Genomic DNA, 18,055 nt, shown 5'->3' with positions numbered 1-18,055 from the left:
ACCAAATCACACGCAAGTCAATCGCTCACATTTAGCATGTGTTAAATGTCATGCCCAAATCATCTCTTAAAAATGGGGAGATTCATACAACGTTGCAAGTCAACAAGTGAGCCAGAGGAAGAGCTAGAAAATAGAGAAGCTTCATGTAACGTTACAGACAACCCACTTCTGGCTTAATGAAACATTCAGGACAGAACACCGGTTCACTGAGGAAAGACTTTAATTGGTGAAACCGTTAAATCATTTTTTTTATAATTTCCTGAGGAATGTTCATAATTGTTACAGTTTGAAGTTGTTTTTCTAGAGCATCGCTAAAAGGACTGATGAGTAAAAAAGGCTGGACTGAACCTGACCGTTGTGCATTCGCTCCTCTGACCAAATCTGCAGTGGGGCAAGTAGCAGTAATTTACAAAAAGAGCATTGAATCAGTGCTGGAGTAACAATTGAAATCAATCTCTGCATTGACTACGTTCAAAGTCAAGACAAAAACACAGTAAATCATAGTCAACCCAAGCCTACAGTGGCGAGGTGTTCCGTTGTTGAGGGGGTCCCACTTTGGGGTCAGGGGAGGTGGGCGAGTTTGGTCCCTTGGGCCCCCAGTGGTGGTTGTCGTACAACCATCACCATTTCCTGCGGGGAGGGCTGAACGTCTGGTCCCGCTTTACTGGCCGTTCTTCACGTTCAGCATCTTCTCCTGTGGAGGGGGAAAGCAACCGTATGAAAAAGGGAACAGACAAACAAAAGGCAAGGGGATGTAAACTTAAACTGTCAAAGTATCACCAGCAGGACACCATGACAGAATTTCCAGCATTCCTTTGTTCCAAACAAGTCTTAAAATGTTCAAGACTGGGCAGTACGGTTGCTGTTCATAAATGCACTTTCTTCACATGTGCACCATTCTCCGACTCCTGATACTTTACAGGGAATTCAGAAATACATTTACAACCTCAGTGCTCCAGTCTCACCTTGATCATAGTCTCCAGCTTGATGGCGTCGGCGGCGAACTTGCGGATGCCGTCAGAGAGCTTCTCCACGGCCATGCGGTCCTCGTTGTGTTGCCAGCGGAATTCCTTCTCATCCAGGTGAACCTTCTCCAAATCACAGGCCTTGGCTAAACAGGGGACAGAGTTTGAGCTGTTAAGAGTTGCATTTAGTTTATTCATCCTTGGTCCAAGGTGATTACGTAGTCCCAGTCCTCATCCCCAGGCTTTTGAAGGACTGGTAATATGGCTGCAATCCACCAGAATGCTTTTCCCTATCGAGGACCTCTCATATTTTCCCCATCAACGGTTTCAGGTGTTTAATGAGGAAGGAAATAATTTGTATGCATTGGGATACAGGATAAATATACCTCATTTTAATGCAGACCTGGCCCAGGGGAAGACACAAGCATCAATTTAAAGACATTTGAGAAGCCTCAGATTAACCAGGCATTGAAATACACTGGAGCTCCTAAATACATGGCAATCAATTGGTTTTGCCCTGTAGGTTTGTGAAGTACAGCCATTTTGTTGGGCTTGAGGTTCAAATTCTTGGGACTAGACAGATGGTTACGAGACATTCCTACTCATAAGTGATTGCATAACCAATGTTCAAGTGGCCTCAGCAAGTTCTCCTTAGGTGTCTAACCAACATCTTTACAAAAAATAAAAAAAAATTAACTTGTCTTTGACCTGCTTTGAGGTTAAACTATGGGGCTCAGATTCTACTCAAGGGGTCTTTGAAGTACACCGATTTTACCAGCTTTCCTTGAACTGCATGACGATTCTCACCAATTCAAATTTTATATATATATATATATATCTTGAAATAGTGCTGATTCATACAGTACATTTTTAACCTCTGCTTTCTGTGTATGGTCAATTACTGAGAAAACATTACGTTTGGTGCATGACACACATCATCAGCCCTATTTCTGTCACTGGTTGGTGCCAGAAGGTCTGCGTGCCAAGATAGCTTGGGGGCCAATTGTGCTAATCTTAGAAGGAGTACATGATGGAATATCCTGGCTAGGGTGCCACACGATACCATGTAGGGGGATCCTATTGTAAGAGATGAGTGAAACTCAATAATGGTTGGCAACTGTTGGATGGAATTAGCTCGGAAAGCATTATATAAACAGAGCTTTTCTATGCAAGTCATTCGGATGACAATAGGCTACGCCCGTACCGCTTGTCATGTGAATCCAGTACTGTAATATTAAATAACTATGAATCAACTCTCCATCTAAGGGTTTAACTATTCTCTTACATCCTGAAGTACTCGATACCAGAGAAACTCATCATAACACTTCCTAACGGTTATAGGGAGGGGCAGTGTGAGCTCATTATACTAGTGTCCGGTAAGGGGTAGCAATGAGTCCCATTACCTTTCTGAACCGTGAGCATTGGCGTGATGGCGCTGTGGTCCTTGCTCAGCTCTCCCAGCAGGCTGGGGGAAATGGTAAGCAGGTCACAGCCGGCCAGGGCCTTGACCTCCCCAGTGTTCCTGAAGGAAGCTCCCATCACCACCGTGGTGTAGTCATACTTCTTGTAGTGGTTGTAGATCTTAGTCACACTGATCACACCTGAGTGAAGAGAATAATAAAATAAAGAGGTTTATGGTTAATAAAGCCACTCCAGAGCAGTAATGAAGTCAATAAATACCTCTAACTCGTCAGGCATCTTATTTAATTATATTCGTAAGGTCTGGGACTGTTGAGTCCAACTTAAAGTTGCTAGCATGAGTGTTCGGTTGTCCTATCAAACGATGGATCAGTCAGCCCATACCTGGGTCCTCATGGGGTTCGTAGCTCTTCTGGGCCGTGTTCTCCTTGTACCAGTCCATGATGCGCCCCACAAAGGGTGAGATGAGGGTGACCTTGGCCTCGGCGCAGGCCACTGCCTGGGCGAAGGAGAACAGCAGGGTCATGTTGCAGTGAACCCCGTGCTTCTCCTCCAGCTCCCTGCAGGTACACCCATTCAGTCGGGCACATTAAAGCACAGTCTTAACAGCAGAGCTTCACTAAGCTTCCATGGCTGTCAAAACCAACATTTCCTATAGAGACTGACTGACACCAAAATAATTCATAGGTTAGATGTAAGAGGTAAACTGACAGAACATAGCAGGTAAATTTAACCATTTGCTGTTTACCATTTGTATTATCAAATTACACCAGTTTTGGCTAAACAAACCAAGTCAAAAGAACAGGATGTTTGGAAAACATTCCACTTTTTACTGTGTACCAACAGAAGACCTAATATTATCATGTTTGTTATCATCTACATTCCACCAAGATCTGCATATATACACAGCTACAGTAGTCATCATTTCGGCCCAGTTTTTCAAAAGTTATCTAACTGGATTTCGCCTATCGGTTAGGATTAAATGCATACAAATAGAACAGAAAAAAAATTATCATTGACTTGAATGGGAAGTCTTGTTCTATTCATTCCATTTCTATGCATTTAATCCTATCCGATAGGCAAAATGCAGTTAGATAACTTTTGAAAAACTGGGCCCAGATGACAGGTGAAGAAATGCACCTATAAAAAGGTAGATGACTGATTTCCTTCCCTCCCTCTCCATCTCACACACACCTGCCAGCCTGGATGCCTTCCCATGTGGAGGAGAGCTTGATGAGAACACGGTCCTTCTTGATACCGGCTTCTTCGTACAAGGCAATGATCCGCAGGGCCCGAGCCACCATCTCATCCTTATCGTACGAAAGCCTAATGTCAAGTGGTGGGGGGGGTGAGTTAGTCAATCATCTAAATATTAACACTATGAATGATTCCTATTTGGTAGAGCCATTTTATGTGGACTTCAAATACTTTGTTCAGTCAGATATTGGAGTCAACAAGTTAAAGGATCAATTTGCTACCCTGATCTATAAAAAGGCTCCAGGATGCATTTGAGGCATGCAGAAAAACACGACTTTGTTAAAGTGTACATATTTGCCACAACTGCAATTTCACAAGAACCATTTACCTCCCCATAGCCATGTGGGCATGATCAATTATTCTATTTTTTGAGGGGTTGGGTCTTGTCTCACTCCAAAAGTAAGAATCCCTGAAACTCCTATGTTCAGACGTTGATAGCTGGTATCGGCAGGTACAAAGCCATGAGCCACTTAGGTAGAAAAGACAGGAGTAGCCACATCACTCCGGCTCCCGTGGGCCCGAGCGGAGCAGGGGGCTTTCCTCGTACCTGGCGTCCACCTCCGTGGAAACCCTGCCTGGGATCTTCTTGAGGATCTCCAGGCCGAAGCTCACAAACAGCTTGTCCATGGTGTTGGTCACCTGCTCCTCTTCAGGTCTGGTGGACAGAGAAACAGGATACTAGTGAGGTGCAATAGCTCAAGCACAGCACAAGTGTGATCATAGCTTTCAGCAGTAGACCAAGGCTTTATATATTAAGCAAGTAAATCACTTACACCGAGTATACCAAACATTAGGAACACCTTCCAAATATTGAGCTGCACCCCCCTCAGAACAGCCTCAATTCGTCGGGCCATGGACTTGACAAGGTGTCAAAAGCTTTCCACAGGGATGCTGGCCCGTGTTGACTCCAATGAGTCCCACAGTTGTGTCAGGTTGGCTGGATGTCCTTTGGGTGGTGGACCATTCTTGATCCACATGGGAAACTTGAGCGTGAAAAACCCAGAACCATTGCAGTTCTTGACACAAACCGGTCCGCCTGGCACCTACCCCATTCAAAGGCACTCACATGTTTTGGTCTTGCCCATTCACCCTCTGAATGGCACACACAATCCATGTCTCAATTGTCTCAAGGCTTCAAATGTTATTTAACCCGTCTACTCCCCTTCATCTACACTGATTGAAGTAGATCTAACAAGTGGCATCAATAAGGGATCACAGCTTTCACCTGGTCAGTCTGTGTCATGGAAAGAGCAGGTGTTCATAATGTTTTGTATACTTAGTGTATATTTATGCAATAAGGCCCGAGGGGGTGTGGTATATGGCCAATATACCACGGCTAAGAGCTGTGTTTACGCGCGACGTAACGCGGAGTGCCTGGATACAGCCCTTAGCACAGTGCATTCGGAAAGTATTCAGACCCCCCCAAATCTACACACAATAACCCATAATGACTAAGCAAAAACAAGTTTTGAAATTGTTGCAAAAAAACAGAAATATCACATTTACATAAGTATTTCAGACCATTTACTCAGTACTTTGTTGAAGCACCTTTGGCTGCGATTACAGCCTCGAGTCTTCTTGGGTATGACCCTACAAGCTTGACACACCTGTATTTGGGGAGTTTCTCCCATTCTTCTGTGCAGATCCTCTCAAGCGCTGTCAGGTTGGAGGGGGAGCATTGCTGCACAGGTATTTTCAGGTCTCTCCAGAGATGTTCGATCGGGTTCATGTCCGGGCTCTGGCTGGGCCACTCCTGAAGCCACTCTAGTGTTGTCTTGGCTGTGTGCTTAGGGTTGTTGTACTGTTGGAAGGTGAACATCCCCACTGCATGATGCTGCCACCACCATGCTTCACCTTAGGGATGGTGCCAGGTTTCCTCCAGACGTGACGCTTGGCATTCAGGCCAAAGAGTTTAATCAGACCAGAGAATCTTGTTTCTCATGGTCTGAGAGTCCTTAAGGTGCCTTTTGGCAAAACGCCAAGCGGGCTGTCATGTGCCATTTACTGAGGAGTGGCTTCTGTTTGGCCACTCTACCATAAAGGCCTGATTGGTGGAGAACTGCAGAGATGGTTGTCCTTCTGGAAGGTTCTCCCATCTCCACAGAGGAACTCTAGAGCTCTGTCAGAGTGACCATCAGGTTATTGGTCACCACCCTGACCAAGGCCCTTCTCCCCTGATTGCTCAGTTTGGCTGAGCGGCCAGCTCTAGGAAGAGTCTTGGTGGTTCCAAACTTCTTCCATTTAAGAATGATGGAGGCCACGGTGTTCTTGGGGACCTTCAATGCTGCAGAAAAGTTCTGGTACCCTTCCCTAGATCTGTGCCTCGACAGACAATTCCGTCGACCTTGTGGCTTGGTTTTTGCACTGACATGAACTGTCGACTGTGGGACCTGATATAGACAGGTGTGTGCCTTTCCAAATCAATTGAATTTACCACAGGTGGACTCCAATCAAGTTGTAGAACCATAAAGGATGAACAATGGAAACATGATGCACCTGAGCTCAATTTTGAGTCTCATAGCAAATGGTCTGAAAACGTATGTAAATAAGGTATCAGTTTTATTTGTAATACATTTGGAAAAAAATATAAAAACCTGTTTTTGCTTTGTCATTATGTGATATTGTGTGTAGATCGATTTAGAAAAAAATTAACTTAACCCATTTTATAATAAGGCTGTAACGTAACAGATTTTGGAAAAAGGGGTGCCTTATTGCTATTATAACCTGGTTACCAATGTAATTAGAGCAGTAAAAATAGATGTTTTGTCATACCCGTGGTATACGGTCTGATATACCACAGCTGTCAGCCAATCAGCATTCAGGGCTCGAACCACCCAGTTTATTATGTGCTGTAATGAACTTGAAATGTTCATTCACTTTCCAGTATTAATGGATTTCACGTCAGTTCTACTCAATGCATTCTCAATTGGCACTGATTAAGATTCTCTAAAGTGCATTATAGGGGCTTGGAAATACAATGACATTCCTAAACAAGGCAAATAATTAATAGGAAACCCCAAAACTGTGATGTCGTCAGATTTACTTGAGTGGCTTGGAAATTACATTATTTACTATAGTGTAGTTTAGACTAAATCATTAGCGCCAATGTCGAATGAATGGACGCCTCAAAGTTGATTGTCAGTCACCAAGACAACGTTCATAACAACGGGGTGAAGCGACCGTGAAATACATGTATAATTTGCAGGCATGTGTGAGGCAAGGCAGACGGATCAGCACCCTCAGGGCACTTATCTTGAGCAAACAATGGCAAACGCCTGCTTTGTTCACGCAAAATCCCATTGTTTAAAAGGAGAGGTCAGTTGAGTCACTGAACTACTGTATAAGTGTAGAAGCAGTGCAGAGTTGCAATATGATTACATTTGAGCGTATTTTACCAGTCATTGAAATGATAGGGGTTGTATACATTTGCGAGTGCCCATCTTACCCGCCCTTGGCGATGCCGTATTTGATGGCCTGGTCGACCAGATGCTGGTAGGCGGCCATCTTGGCAGCGGCCAGGATGAGGGAGGGGTTGGTGGTGGCATCCTGGGGCTTGTACTCTTCAATGGCTGCTCAGAGAAGTGGGAGAGAGACAACACAAGTTAAGAGCAGCTCACAACTAGTCACATGGTATATTAGTCAACACACTAGGCGTTCATATCCTCACTAGACAATATGCTGTAGGCCTATATGGTGACCTAAATTGGGATATGCTTAACACCCCGGCCATCCTACAATCTAAACTAGATGCCCTCAATCTCACAAATTATCAACGAACCTACCAGGTACAACCCTAAATCCGTAAACATGGGTACCCTCATAGATATCATCCTGACTAATTTACCCTCTAAATACACCTCCGCTGTCTTCAACCAGGATCTCAGCGATCACTGCCTTATTGCCTGCGTCCGTACGGGTCCGGCGGTCAAACGACCACCCTCATCACTGTCAAACGCTCCCAAAAACACTTCAGCGAGCAGGCCTTCCTAATTGACCTGGCCCAGGTATCCTGGATGGATATAGATCTCATTCCATCAGTAGAGGATGCCTGGTTGTTCTTTAAAGTAATTTCCTCTCAATCTTAAATAGACATGCCCCATTCAAAAAATATAGAACTAAGAACAGATATAGCCCCTGGTTCTCCTCAGACTTGACTGCCCTTGACCAGCACAAAAACATCCTGTGGCGTACTGCATTAGCATCAAATAGCCCCCGCGATATGCAACTTTTCAGGGAAGTTAGGAACCAATATACACAAGCAGTTAGGAAAGCAAAGGCTAACTTTTTCAAACAGAAATTTGCATCCTGTAGCACTAACTCCAAAAAGTTTTGGGACACTGTAAAGTCCATGGAGAATAAGAGCACTTCCTCCCAGCTGCCCACTGCACTGAGGCTAGGAAACACTATCACCACCGATAAATCTACAATAATCGAGAATTTCAACAAGCATTTTGCTACAGCTGGCCATGCTTTCCACCTGGCTACCACTACCCCGGCCACCAGCTCTGCACCCTCCGCTGCAACTTGCCCATGCCCCCCGCTTCTCCTTCACACAAATCCAGACAGCTGATGTTCTAAAAGAGCTGCAAAATCTGGACCCCTACAAATCATCTGGGCTAGACAATCTGGACCCTTTCTTTCTAAAACTAGCCGCGAAATTGTCGCAACCCCTATTACTAGCCTGTTCAACCTCTCTTTCGTAACGTCTGAGATCCCCAGAGATTGAAAGCTGCCGCGGTCATCCCCCTCTTCAAAGGGGGTGACACTCTAGATCCAAACTGTTACAGACCCATATCCATCCTGCCCTGCCTTTCAAAAAGTTTTTGAAAGCCAAGTCAACAAACAGATCACCGACCATTTCGAATCCCACCGTACCTTCTCCGCTATGCAATCCGGTTTCCGAGCTGGTCATGGGTGCACTTCAGCCACGCTCAAGGTCCTAAACGATATTATAACCGCGATCGATAATAGACAGTACTGTGCAGCCGTTTTCATTGACCTGGCCAAGGCTTTCGACTCTGTCAACCACCGCATTCTTATTGGCAGACCAAATTGCCTTGGTTTCTCAAATGACTGCCTCGCCTGGTTCACCAACTACTTCTCAGATAGAGTTCAATGTGTCAAATCGGAGGGCCTGTTGTCTGGACCTATGGCAGTCTCTATGGGGGTGCCACAGGGTTCAATTCTTGGGCCGACTCTTTTCTCTGTGTATATCAATGACGTCGCTCTTGCTGCTGGTGACTCTCAGATCCACCTCTACGCAGACGACACCATTTTGTATACATCTGGCCCTTCATTGGACACTGTGTTAACAAACCTCCAAACGAGCTTCAATGCCATACAACACTCCTTCAGTAGCCTCCAACTGCTCTTTAAACACTAGTAAAACTAAATGCATGCTCTTCAATCGAACGCTGCTGGCACCCGCCCACCCGACTAGAATCACTACTCTCGACGGGTCTGACCTAGAGTATGTGGACAACTACAAATATCTAGGTGTCTGGTTAGACTGTAAACTCTCCTTCCAGACTCACATAAAGAATCTCCAATCCAAAGTTAAATCTAGAATCGGCTTCCTATTTCGCAACAAAGCCTCCTTCACTCATGCTGCCAAACATGCCCTCGTAAAACTGACTATCCTACCGATCCTTGACTTCGGCGATGTCATTTACAAAAAAGCCTCCAACACTCTACTCAGCAAATTGGATGTAGTCTATCACAGTGCCATCCGTTTTGTCTCCAAAGCCCCATATAATACCCACCACTGTGACCTGTACGCTCTTGTTGGCTGGTCCTCACTACATATTCAGTCGCCAAACCCACTGGCTCCAGGCCATCTATAAATCACTGCTAGGCAAATCCGCCTTATCTTAGCTCATTGGTCACCATAGCAACACCCACCCGTAGTCTGCGGCTCCAGCCGGGTATATCTCACTGGTCATCCCCAAAGCCAACACCTCCTTTGGCCGCAATTCCCTTCCAGTTCTCTGCTGCCAATGACTGGAACAAATTGCAAAAATCTCTGAAGCTGGAGACACTTATCTCCCTCACTAACTTTAAGCATCAGTTGTCAGAGCACCTTACCGATCACTGCACCTGTACACAGCCCATCTGAAATTAGCCCGCCCAACTACCTCATCCCTATATTGTTATTTATTTTGCTCATTTGTACCCCAGTAACTCTATTTGCACATCATCTCTTGCACATCTATCATTCCAGTGTTAATACTAATTGTAATTATTTTGCACTATAGCCTATTTTATTGCCTTACCTCCATAACTTGCTAAATTTGCACACACTGTATATTATATGTATTTCTGTTGTATTTTGACTTTGTTTTGTTTTACCCCCATATGTAACTCTGTGTTGTTGTTTTTAATCGCACTGCTTTGCTTTATCTTGGCCAGGTCGCAGTTGTAAATGAGAACTTGTTCTCAACTGGTTTACCTGGTTAAATAAAGGTGAAATAAAAAATAAAAAATAAAAAAATGCAACATTCTCAAGTCTCTTGTTGGGACATCACACCTGGTGGTCATGGTAACGTTAGAACTACTTCAGAGCTATTGATTCACATGAGGAGGAAAAGGCCTAGCGCCTCTTGAAAGTTGAAACCGCATTCCAGGTGCAGTCGAAGGATGGTTACCAGTCCGCATTCAATCACAAAATGCACCGACTTCACAAGAAAAGGTGGCATTCAGGGTGATTGACACCAACCCGAACCTATAAAAGGTGCCATTCAACACCCAGCCAAGCCAATGAAGAGCTGCCCTGTGCCAGTTGTGATTGGAAGGTCAAGGCTTCTCTACTCTCTAGGAGTAAACGTAGCTCAGTGTCAACTTGACATTCCAGTTTCTCACACGTCAGTGTGACATTCATACGTTTGCGCTTAAGACAGTAACATGAGGTGAACTGCTAGAAGCTTCCCAGAAACAAACCATGCAGTGATAAGGCGTCAGCATGCTTCAGGTCAGCTGGCGCTTAGCTGAACAAGTGCTTAAATACTCCCTTAAAAAGACCTTCGCTTTTTTCCAAGCAGCCATAGTACTGTTTGTCCATTGAGACACCGTAGCCAGTATACACTTCCTCAAAATAAAATCAGAATTAATCCAAGATAAAAAAATTGACAGATTTCGCAAGGTGACGTTTTTGCAAAGGAGATCTTAGTCATGCAATTTTACATCTGTTTGGTGCAGTATTTCTCAAAGAAAAAATGTGCATGAAATAGAGTTTAATGACAAATACTTTATTGAAGAATCCCTACTGTTGACCAATCACCTACTAAGGGGCGTAGACTTAGTCTCGCCAATAGAGAAAAATAAAAAAAGTGCCCGACCAGCCGAAAAAGAAATCCTCACCGAAGTCCAAAACAAAAAACCGTCATAATATAGGCATGAACTCAACCAAACTGTTTCGGCAGAGAAGCATGCGGGCGCCTTTAGTCCCAAGGTACACACAAGCCTTCAAATGACATCTTTATTCACCAATGGACAATACTATCTTGAGCTGTTTAGCTGTGAAATAACTGGCATCGGCCCAGATAATTCAGTAGAAAAGGTCCATTCAGATATTGCTTATATTAAATAAATTCACTTCTACAGGAGACAGAACGAGATTGCGCTGGACTGGTCCAGAAGCACCGGTCTCAACCAACAGTGACCTCTACTGTACATACAAGCCAACTGCACTCAACCAAAGCAGAACATTGGGAGGGAAGAGGTGGGTGGAGAAAACAGCCTATCGTCTACCTGCAACACACTGCAGTAGAAGAATGACACCAGATGTTCAAAAGACACATTCAAGGTTAAATACTTTTAGCCTGTGAGGTAGTCTAGCAGTCATGCATCCTATCCAGGTGTATAGCTAATGCAGAGTGCCTCACGGATTGTGTCATTGGAGAAAGAGTGACATTTTGTATTTAGAATCAAACCCACATTTTCCTGTTCCTCAGACATTGCAATGCTAAAAATGTTTGTTTATCTTCAAGTTACAACTCAAAAATGGTTTGCTTTCCCTACTTTGCACTGGCAAGGGCCTTTACTATAGCCTTGTTAGCCTACTTCGGAGATCAGGGTACTCTCCTGTTATACTAATCAAAACTGTAGTGTCCTCCCATCGTTGTGATGTGCTGTGTCAGCTGGACAGCTAGTGAGGGAGGCCTGTGTCGATGGGCTTTAGACCAGCTGGCCAAGCTTCTGCCACTGACAGAGAGTAGGCTACACAATGAAGCACAAAGGCACCCTGTGTTTCTCTGGGGGGGAAAAACATTCTAGGCTCTAACTATCTCACTCCGTTCAAATAGCCTACTCTTTTAGCCAGCCCTTTCTTATGGATGCTTCTATCATCATAGGCAGCAATTTGCAATCCATTCCCACAGCCACCTATGTTAACGCCATTATGACAGTGATTTTAACTATTCAAAACAGCATATCCAAAAACAAGCGGTTTGTGAATGAACAGTATGAACTTCTGGTAGCTGAATTATCTGTTGCAGGTCTTTTGAGAAAGATTGAATATCCAGGCCGTCAGAAAAGACATTGGTGGAAGACATGCAGACACTGTTCTCCATATCAAGAGCTTTAGATTCACTTTTTGCGCTACTGTCAAGCCAGATTGTGTAACTGCACAATGAGAACGCGAGTCGTACCCCAGGGGTTCAGCTATTCGGATTAAGCCTACACATCACATTGCACAAATATCAAGTAGTTATTAATACATCAGAATTCTATATAACATGTACCCAATTTGAAACTGAAATTGCAGCATCCTTTCACTACAGTTCAATGATTATGTGCCATATCTGCAATTACCACATGTAGTTCAGTAATTACAGAAGTTACAAAAGCAGTTCCAAAGTAACATGGCATATTAAAAGGGCAACTTCAGGCTAAAGTGTTTCTGCAATTTGCATACTACCCTCCAAATTGTTTTTCACACCAGATGACTGCCATGCATAAACACTTGAGTAACCATGCGTTTCCCACATGGCTAAGCAAGAGTATGGGGCTGCACTTTTATCCATGCACTGACCAATTTCACATGGGCAAGAAAAAGGTGTTGCTTGATTTGAACAAGCTTGTGCTTGCAACCAGTGAATATTTGACAGAAGATTGACAGGTGTGGGTTTTACAGCATTCAAGGGAAGGTAAAGACAGCAAAAGTGTGTTCCTTTTGGAGAAATTATGGATGCACAAGTGTTCAAACATCAAAATGTTTCAATGTTATCGTTTCTTTCTGTGATCCTCACAGCAGAAAACAGGACTCCCCTAATGTCTGTTGGGGAGGTATTTTCTTGAAGGAATAAAGGCTTAGCTAATCAACAGTCTAGCCATGTAAGCCTACACTGAGACAGACACCAACCGTAAGATAAGATACACGAACCACCCCCATTTGAACAAAGACACAGCAACTGGCAAGAAATAATGTTCTGTGACAATGTAATCTGCCGCATTTATTACATTGAAAGAGACAGGAAATATACACCCTCACATTTGGGGATAACGGAAGAATTGTACAACTTACTGAGCTGTTCACCATTCTGCATGCCAACAAAAGATAGTCAATGAGGCCACACTTACTGTTAAAAAAAAAAAGCCATCACGAGTCAGCTTTATAATAACTTAACATAGCTAAGGTGGACAACAGTATTAGGCTTTGCAATATGGAGAAGAAAAAAAAATCATACACAATATGCCAGACGCGAGCTTCTAATTGAACTTGATCAAGTTTTTAAACGTTTAAATCCTACTGAACATGACCCACTGGTAAAATGACTGTGGCACCATGAGAAGAGCACCATAGAATACTAAATGGTGGGGTTCACCTCTGTCCTTCAGTATTGCAGTAAACAGGTTTCACAGTCTTCAAACCACTGTCCAAACCAGTTGGCCAATGACTGCACCGCATCTCACAAGAGTTGGCCAGTGAGGTCCTTTCACAATGGGATTTGGCCAAGTGCACCCTTTCACAACATTAAATTGGGCCTATGGCTACATCGAGGTTCCTCTCACCACAGTCTAAAAACGGAACTGCTGAGGCATGAAGCAAGGTCACTGATACATTGGTCAATCTTCAGATTCATAGTAGCCTATTTGACTGAGTGACTGGTCCTATAGATATCACACTGTGTTGCAGGAAAACCTGTAAGAATGTATTTTCTTTAGAGTGAGCAGACATTTGAAAATAACCCCGTTCTAAAGACCCCTGCATTCAGAGATCAAATTCTGTGGAGCTCCATCGCACCTTCACTTATCCTGAGAAGAAAATTAAACATTCTGTGTAGACTGTGAAGCAGCATGTCATCAAAGCCTATCCACTTACAGTTTGCCCCATTTCAGCCTTGTTAACGTTACCCTGTGGTAGGCAGACCGTTTCTGTCTTGTCATCCTGACTTGCAGATCAAGCATGAGGAAATGTTTGTTTTGCGCCAATGGAATTAACTATTGGATTACATCATTACTACTTCCTTATTCAATCAATGGAGGAACCAGCTGTGAATATCTGGATGACAAATGGCAGTCAACATGGCATTTGTATAAATCATATGTAGTTAACCAACTATGCTGAATGTGGTATTTTAGGTTCTCTTCTTCACATAAAAGGTGTTATTTAACTAAACCTAGCGTAACGTGGGAGAACCAATGTTGACTAGTTGGGCGTGACAGCGTCAACGTGCATGCACTGTTTTAATTGCAATACCTATTTGATAGCTCACAACCAGTCTTTCAAATTAGACAACACCTGAAAATAGAAACCCCTAGCCAGAGCTATATAGCTCTTCCCATAGTTAGCTAGCTAGCTAACAAGTTGTAATGCATGAAACGTGCAAGAGCCGTGGTCATAACTAGCTAGCCAAGAAGGAAGTAAGTTAATCATTAGCCAAACCAGCAGACATGATAAGACAGCTAGCTAGCAACATTAGTGTCAAAGCTAAAAAAAACAGGTCATTAGAAGTTTATCGGAATTAATAGTCGAGGAGACCCTAAGCAGGTTTATGAAAAATTACGTTAAGTAACGTTAGCTAGCGCAGCTATAACCCTAGCAACATGTTATATCAATGTGTTGAGCTAGTATAGGTAATGCCTGCCTGGCCTTGGCTAGTGCCATAGGGGTCAATCCAATCTGTTACCATTGAAGTCTCCGGTGTCCGCCACGACCACCGTGTATTTCTTCAGCTGCTCCAACGCCGACTCCATCTTTCGCCGTTTGTCTGGTGACACACTACACATGATGAAGGGAAACAGAGAGCTTTTATATTCACAAAGCACGTGAGACAGACGGAATGTTGGATCCACGGAAGCGCAGTGGTGTGGACGCGGACGGCGGCGCTCCGAAGCTGGAGACAGACGCGCGCACGTTGGCTGTTTAAAATCGGTTTGAAGCAAGAAGTTGCTCTCGTCCAATAGAGAACGATACTTGCTCTCACGCCTCGTACTGCTACTTGAATTGACCAATATAATGACTTATCGGGGAAGTAGTTCATAGCCCTCGTGTGCATATTTAAGGACATGCATCAGGAGGTGTTGTACACAGTATGTCCTTTTTCATTTATCTGATTATGAAACCATACTACAAGCAAAGCACCTCAAAGGAAAATACCAAGATTGTTGGTTGTGTCAAGAGGTTATAGGCTCATGCACTTAATATTTGAATAAATTAATATAATGTAGTACAAAGTCCATCTGTAATAGATGATAATGTAGAATATAATCTGTAATGAACAAGAAAAATCATACCTACATAACTTGATTAACTACATAGTAGTTTACAATATTTACCTGAGCTGAAGAACACATGACACTATTGAACAAGTCAGCCACTCACAGAAGTCATAGGGAGCATTCAGTAAGACTATAAAATTCAAGTATGGAAGGCAATTATCTACGTAAATCATACATGATAAAGTGGGTTACAGAAACAAATGAAAAAGTGAATATTTATCATAAAGATAATAATAATAGTAAACAATTTAACTATTTTACCTTGATAGATGTCTTTGTGTATATTCAGGGTACATACAGGATATGACAAACAGTCTTTTGGACAGTATGTCCTTTTAGTTCATTGCTCTGATTAACAACCCATTTATATGCCCAACATTAGGCTTGGCAAAACATCTCAAACAAAAATACCAAAGGCCGGTTTCCCGAATACAGGTTAAAACTAGTCCTGGATTCAAAATCATTATTTTTGGAGAAACTGTTGAAAGTTTGTTTTGGTCCAGGACTAGGCATAATCTGTGTCTAGGAAACCAACCCCAAGAGTTTGGTCATATCAATGAGTTGCAGGCTTATGCACTTGCTTTGGACTGTTCCGAAATTGGGCGGCAGGTAGCCTCGGGGTTAGAGTGTTGGGCCAGCCGAAATCTGTCGCTGTGCCCTTGAGCAAGGCACTTAACCCCAATTGCTCCAGGGGCGCTGGACAATGGCGACCCTGGCCGTGACCCCACTCACTGCGGGTGTCTAAGGGCAGTTGGGATATGCAAGAAACATTTCCATTACACACTTGTGTGTAACAGGACAAATATGAGCACCCTTCCAATTTTTTATTTATTTAATTCTATCAATGTTCGCACAAAGTTTGAAAGCCCCCAGTATATCCACTTTAATGTCAAGTAAGAACAATATATTATGATTGTTATCTGGAAGATCTTGGTGTTAGAGCAGTGTCCTGACAGAAAGCAGCAGATCTGTAGAAGAGATTTCCAACACACAAAATTGCATGAATGATTGACAGCGATAGTCAGAGAAATTGTCTAAAGCACACGCAGATGGTACCAAGTTAACATAAGATATGTCCTGTGCTGTTTGTCATTATCACATAAATGAACAGGAGTCCCTAATGCTAGCAGAGATCTGGGCTTTCCTCACTGCTCTGCAATTTAACCTTCTTATGAACAGTCCTCATATGTTTTTTCAAGGTTGTCATCTGACTGAAGCATTTGCCGCAACTGTTGCACCGAAACGGCTTCTCTCCCGTGTGAATACGCTGGTGGCGTTTTAGGTCACTTACTGAAATAAAGCCCTTCTCACAGTCGGCACACTGATAGGGTCTTTCCCCTGTGTGTACCCTCATATGCTCATTCAGTCGGTTTCGCCGGAAGCTTTTGCCACAAACGCTGCACTGGTACGGTTTCTCTCCTGTGTGAGTCCTCATGTGCGTGCCCAGGTCCCCCTTGCGGTTGAAGCACTTGCCACATTCTTTGCACCAATGTGGCCTCTCCACTGTGTGAATTCTCTGATGCGTTTTTAAATGGTTCTTATTGGTAAACCCTTTCCTGCACACAGGACACTTGTATGGTCTATCACCTGTCTGAGCCCTCATTGGTGCTTTCAGCTCACTGGTTGTCTCAGTGTCTGGAGGACTTTGTCCTTTATCTGTCCGTGTACGTTCTGACTTTGACATGGTCTGAGAGTTACTGGTTGATTCTGATGCCCCGTAGTCCTCTCCATCATGTTTGATTTTGATCGGTTCTGTTGCATTGGTGGGAAGGGAGTCCTTCTTGCTGTTCTTCCCAGTTTGGTAAAGGTGTGAGCTCTGGGGCGAGTCCTGATCACTGGCACTTTCCACACAGGGTGGTATGAATATGGGCTCAGTGTCCTCTTGATCACTCCACTCCTGCTCAGAGGGAACCTCCTCTCCAGAGACAGGTAGCGTGAGCTGCTGGAGGTCTGAAAGGAAAGATGGGGAAGTTACTTACCGTTGAGACATATCAACACACTTCAGTTTTACTTCTTCCCTTTAGCTCACGACACATTTACACACTAGACTCTCACTAACATTACAGAGAGCATTGAGAAGTGTTGAGAAACTGGCTAGCTAGTTAACTATCTAATTCCGATGCCTGATTAGCTAGCTAATAACAATTGAGGTTCAGCACAGTTCAGCAGTCATTAACTTGTCCTATGGTTGTCCTTTCTAACTAGCTAGCTAATACTCGTAATAATATTTACAGAACCATAGGTTGCTGATTAATCTTACACACCTGCTCTTTGTGATTCTCTATCAGGTTTGAAACCGAAATCTAGCAACAGCTTCCGTAGATGGTCGTTCTCCTCTTTTGATCTGGAGACTTCTTCCTGGTACGCTGTTATAGTTTTCTCCACTGCCCCAAATATGTCCACAGCAGCCGCAGTTAATCGGGCAGTAAGAAACACATTCAACGAATGTAGTTTAGACATTTTAGGTTGAATAAAGTAATAACAACATTGAGCCACGGCAAAGATTAGGGATACATCTGATTGAACAGGACAAGGACGTAAACAGAGAAAATGAAGACCATTTTGTCGTAAAGAAGTCGTAAACACTGCCTCTGTTCTTTCATGGTTCATTCATTGGCTGAAACGTCGTAACCGACATTGCACTGCCACCTACTGTACTGGAGTAATAGCCGTTCTTATTATAGCTCAGTGCACAT

The 18,055-nt window shown here is 43.6% G+C and overlaps 2 protein-coding genes across 2 annotated transcripts; both read right to left on the bottom strand.

The window, feature by feature from the left end:
• Positions 1 to 202: 202 nt before the first annotated feature.
• LOC123486477 (transaldolase-like) lies at positions 203 to 14,956 on the bottom strand. Its single transcript, XM_045217803.1, has 8 exons — positions 14,768 to 14,956; positions 7,087 to 7,210; positions 4,189 to 4,296; positions 3,579 to 3,710; positions 2,769 to 2,944; positions 2,369 to 2,566; positions 966 to 1,111; positions 203 to 694 (listed from the first exon to the last, which is right to left on the bottom strand). Exons 1-8 carry the CDS (start codon positions 14,865 to 14,867, stop codon positions 662 to 664), a joined length of 1,017 nt encoding a protein of 338 aa, XP_045073738.1. The 5' UTR covers positions 14,868 to 14,956; the 3' UTR covers positions 203 to 661.
• Positions 14,957 to 15,672: 716 nt separating this feature from the next.
• On the bottom strand, positions 15,673 to 17,943 carry LOC123486476 (zinc finger protein 37-like). The gene is made up of 2 exons (XM_045217802.1): positions 17,624 to 17,943; positions 15,673 to 17,309 (listed from the first exon to the last, which is right to left on the bottom strand). Exons 1-2 carry the CDS (start codon positions 17,817 to 17,819, stop codon positions 16,483 to 16,485), a joined length of 1,023 nt encoding a protein of 340 aa, XP_045073737.1. The 5' UTR covers positions 17,820 to 17,943; the 3' UTR covers positions 15,673 to 16,482.
• Between the last annotated feature and the right edge of the window lie 112 nt (positions 17,944 to 18,055).

This window comes from Coregonus clupeaformis, unplaced genomic scaffold (assembly GCF_020615455.1).
Source record: "Coregonus clupeaformis isolate EN_2021a unplaced genomic scaffold, ASM2061545v1 scaf1233, whole genome shotgun sequence".
NCBI lineage: Eukaryota > Metazoa > Chordata > Actinopteri > Salmoniformes > Salmonidae > Coregonus > Coregonus clupeaformis.
Note: the sequence above shows the minus strand (reverse complement) of the source record. Positions and strands in the feature narration are given on the sequence as shown.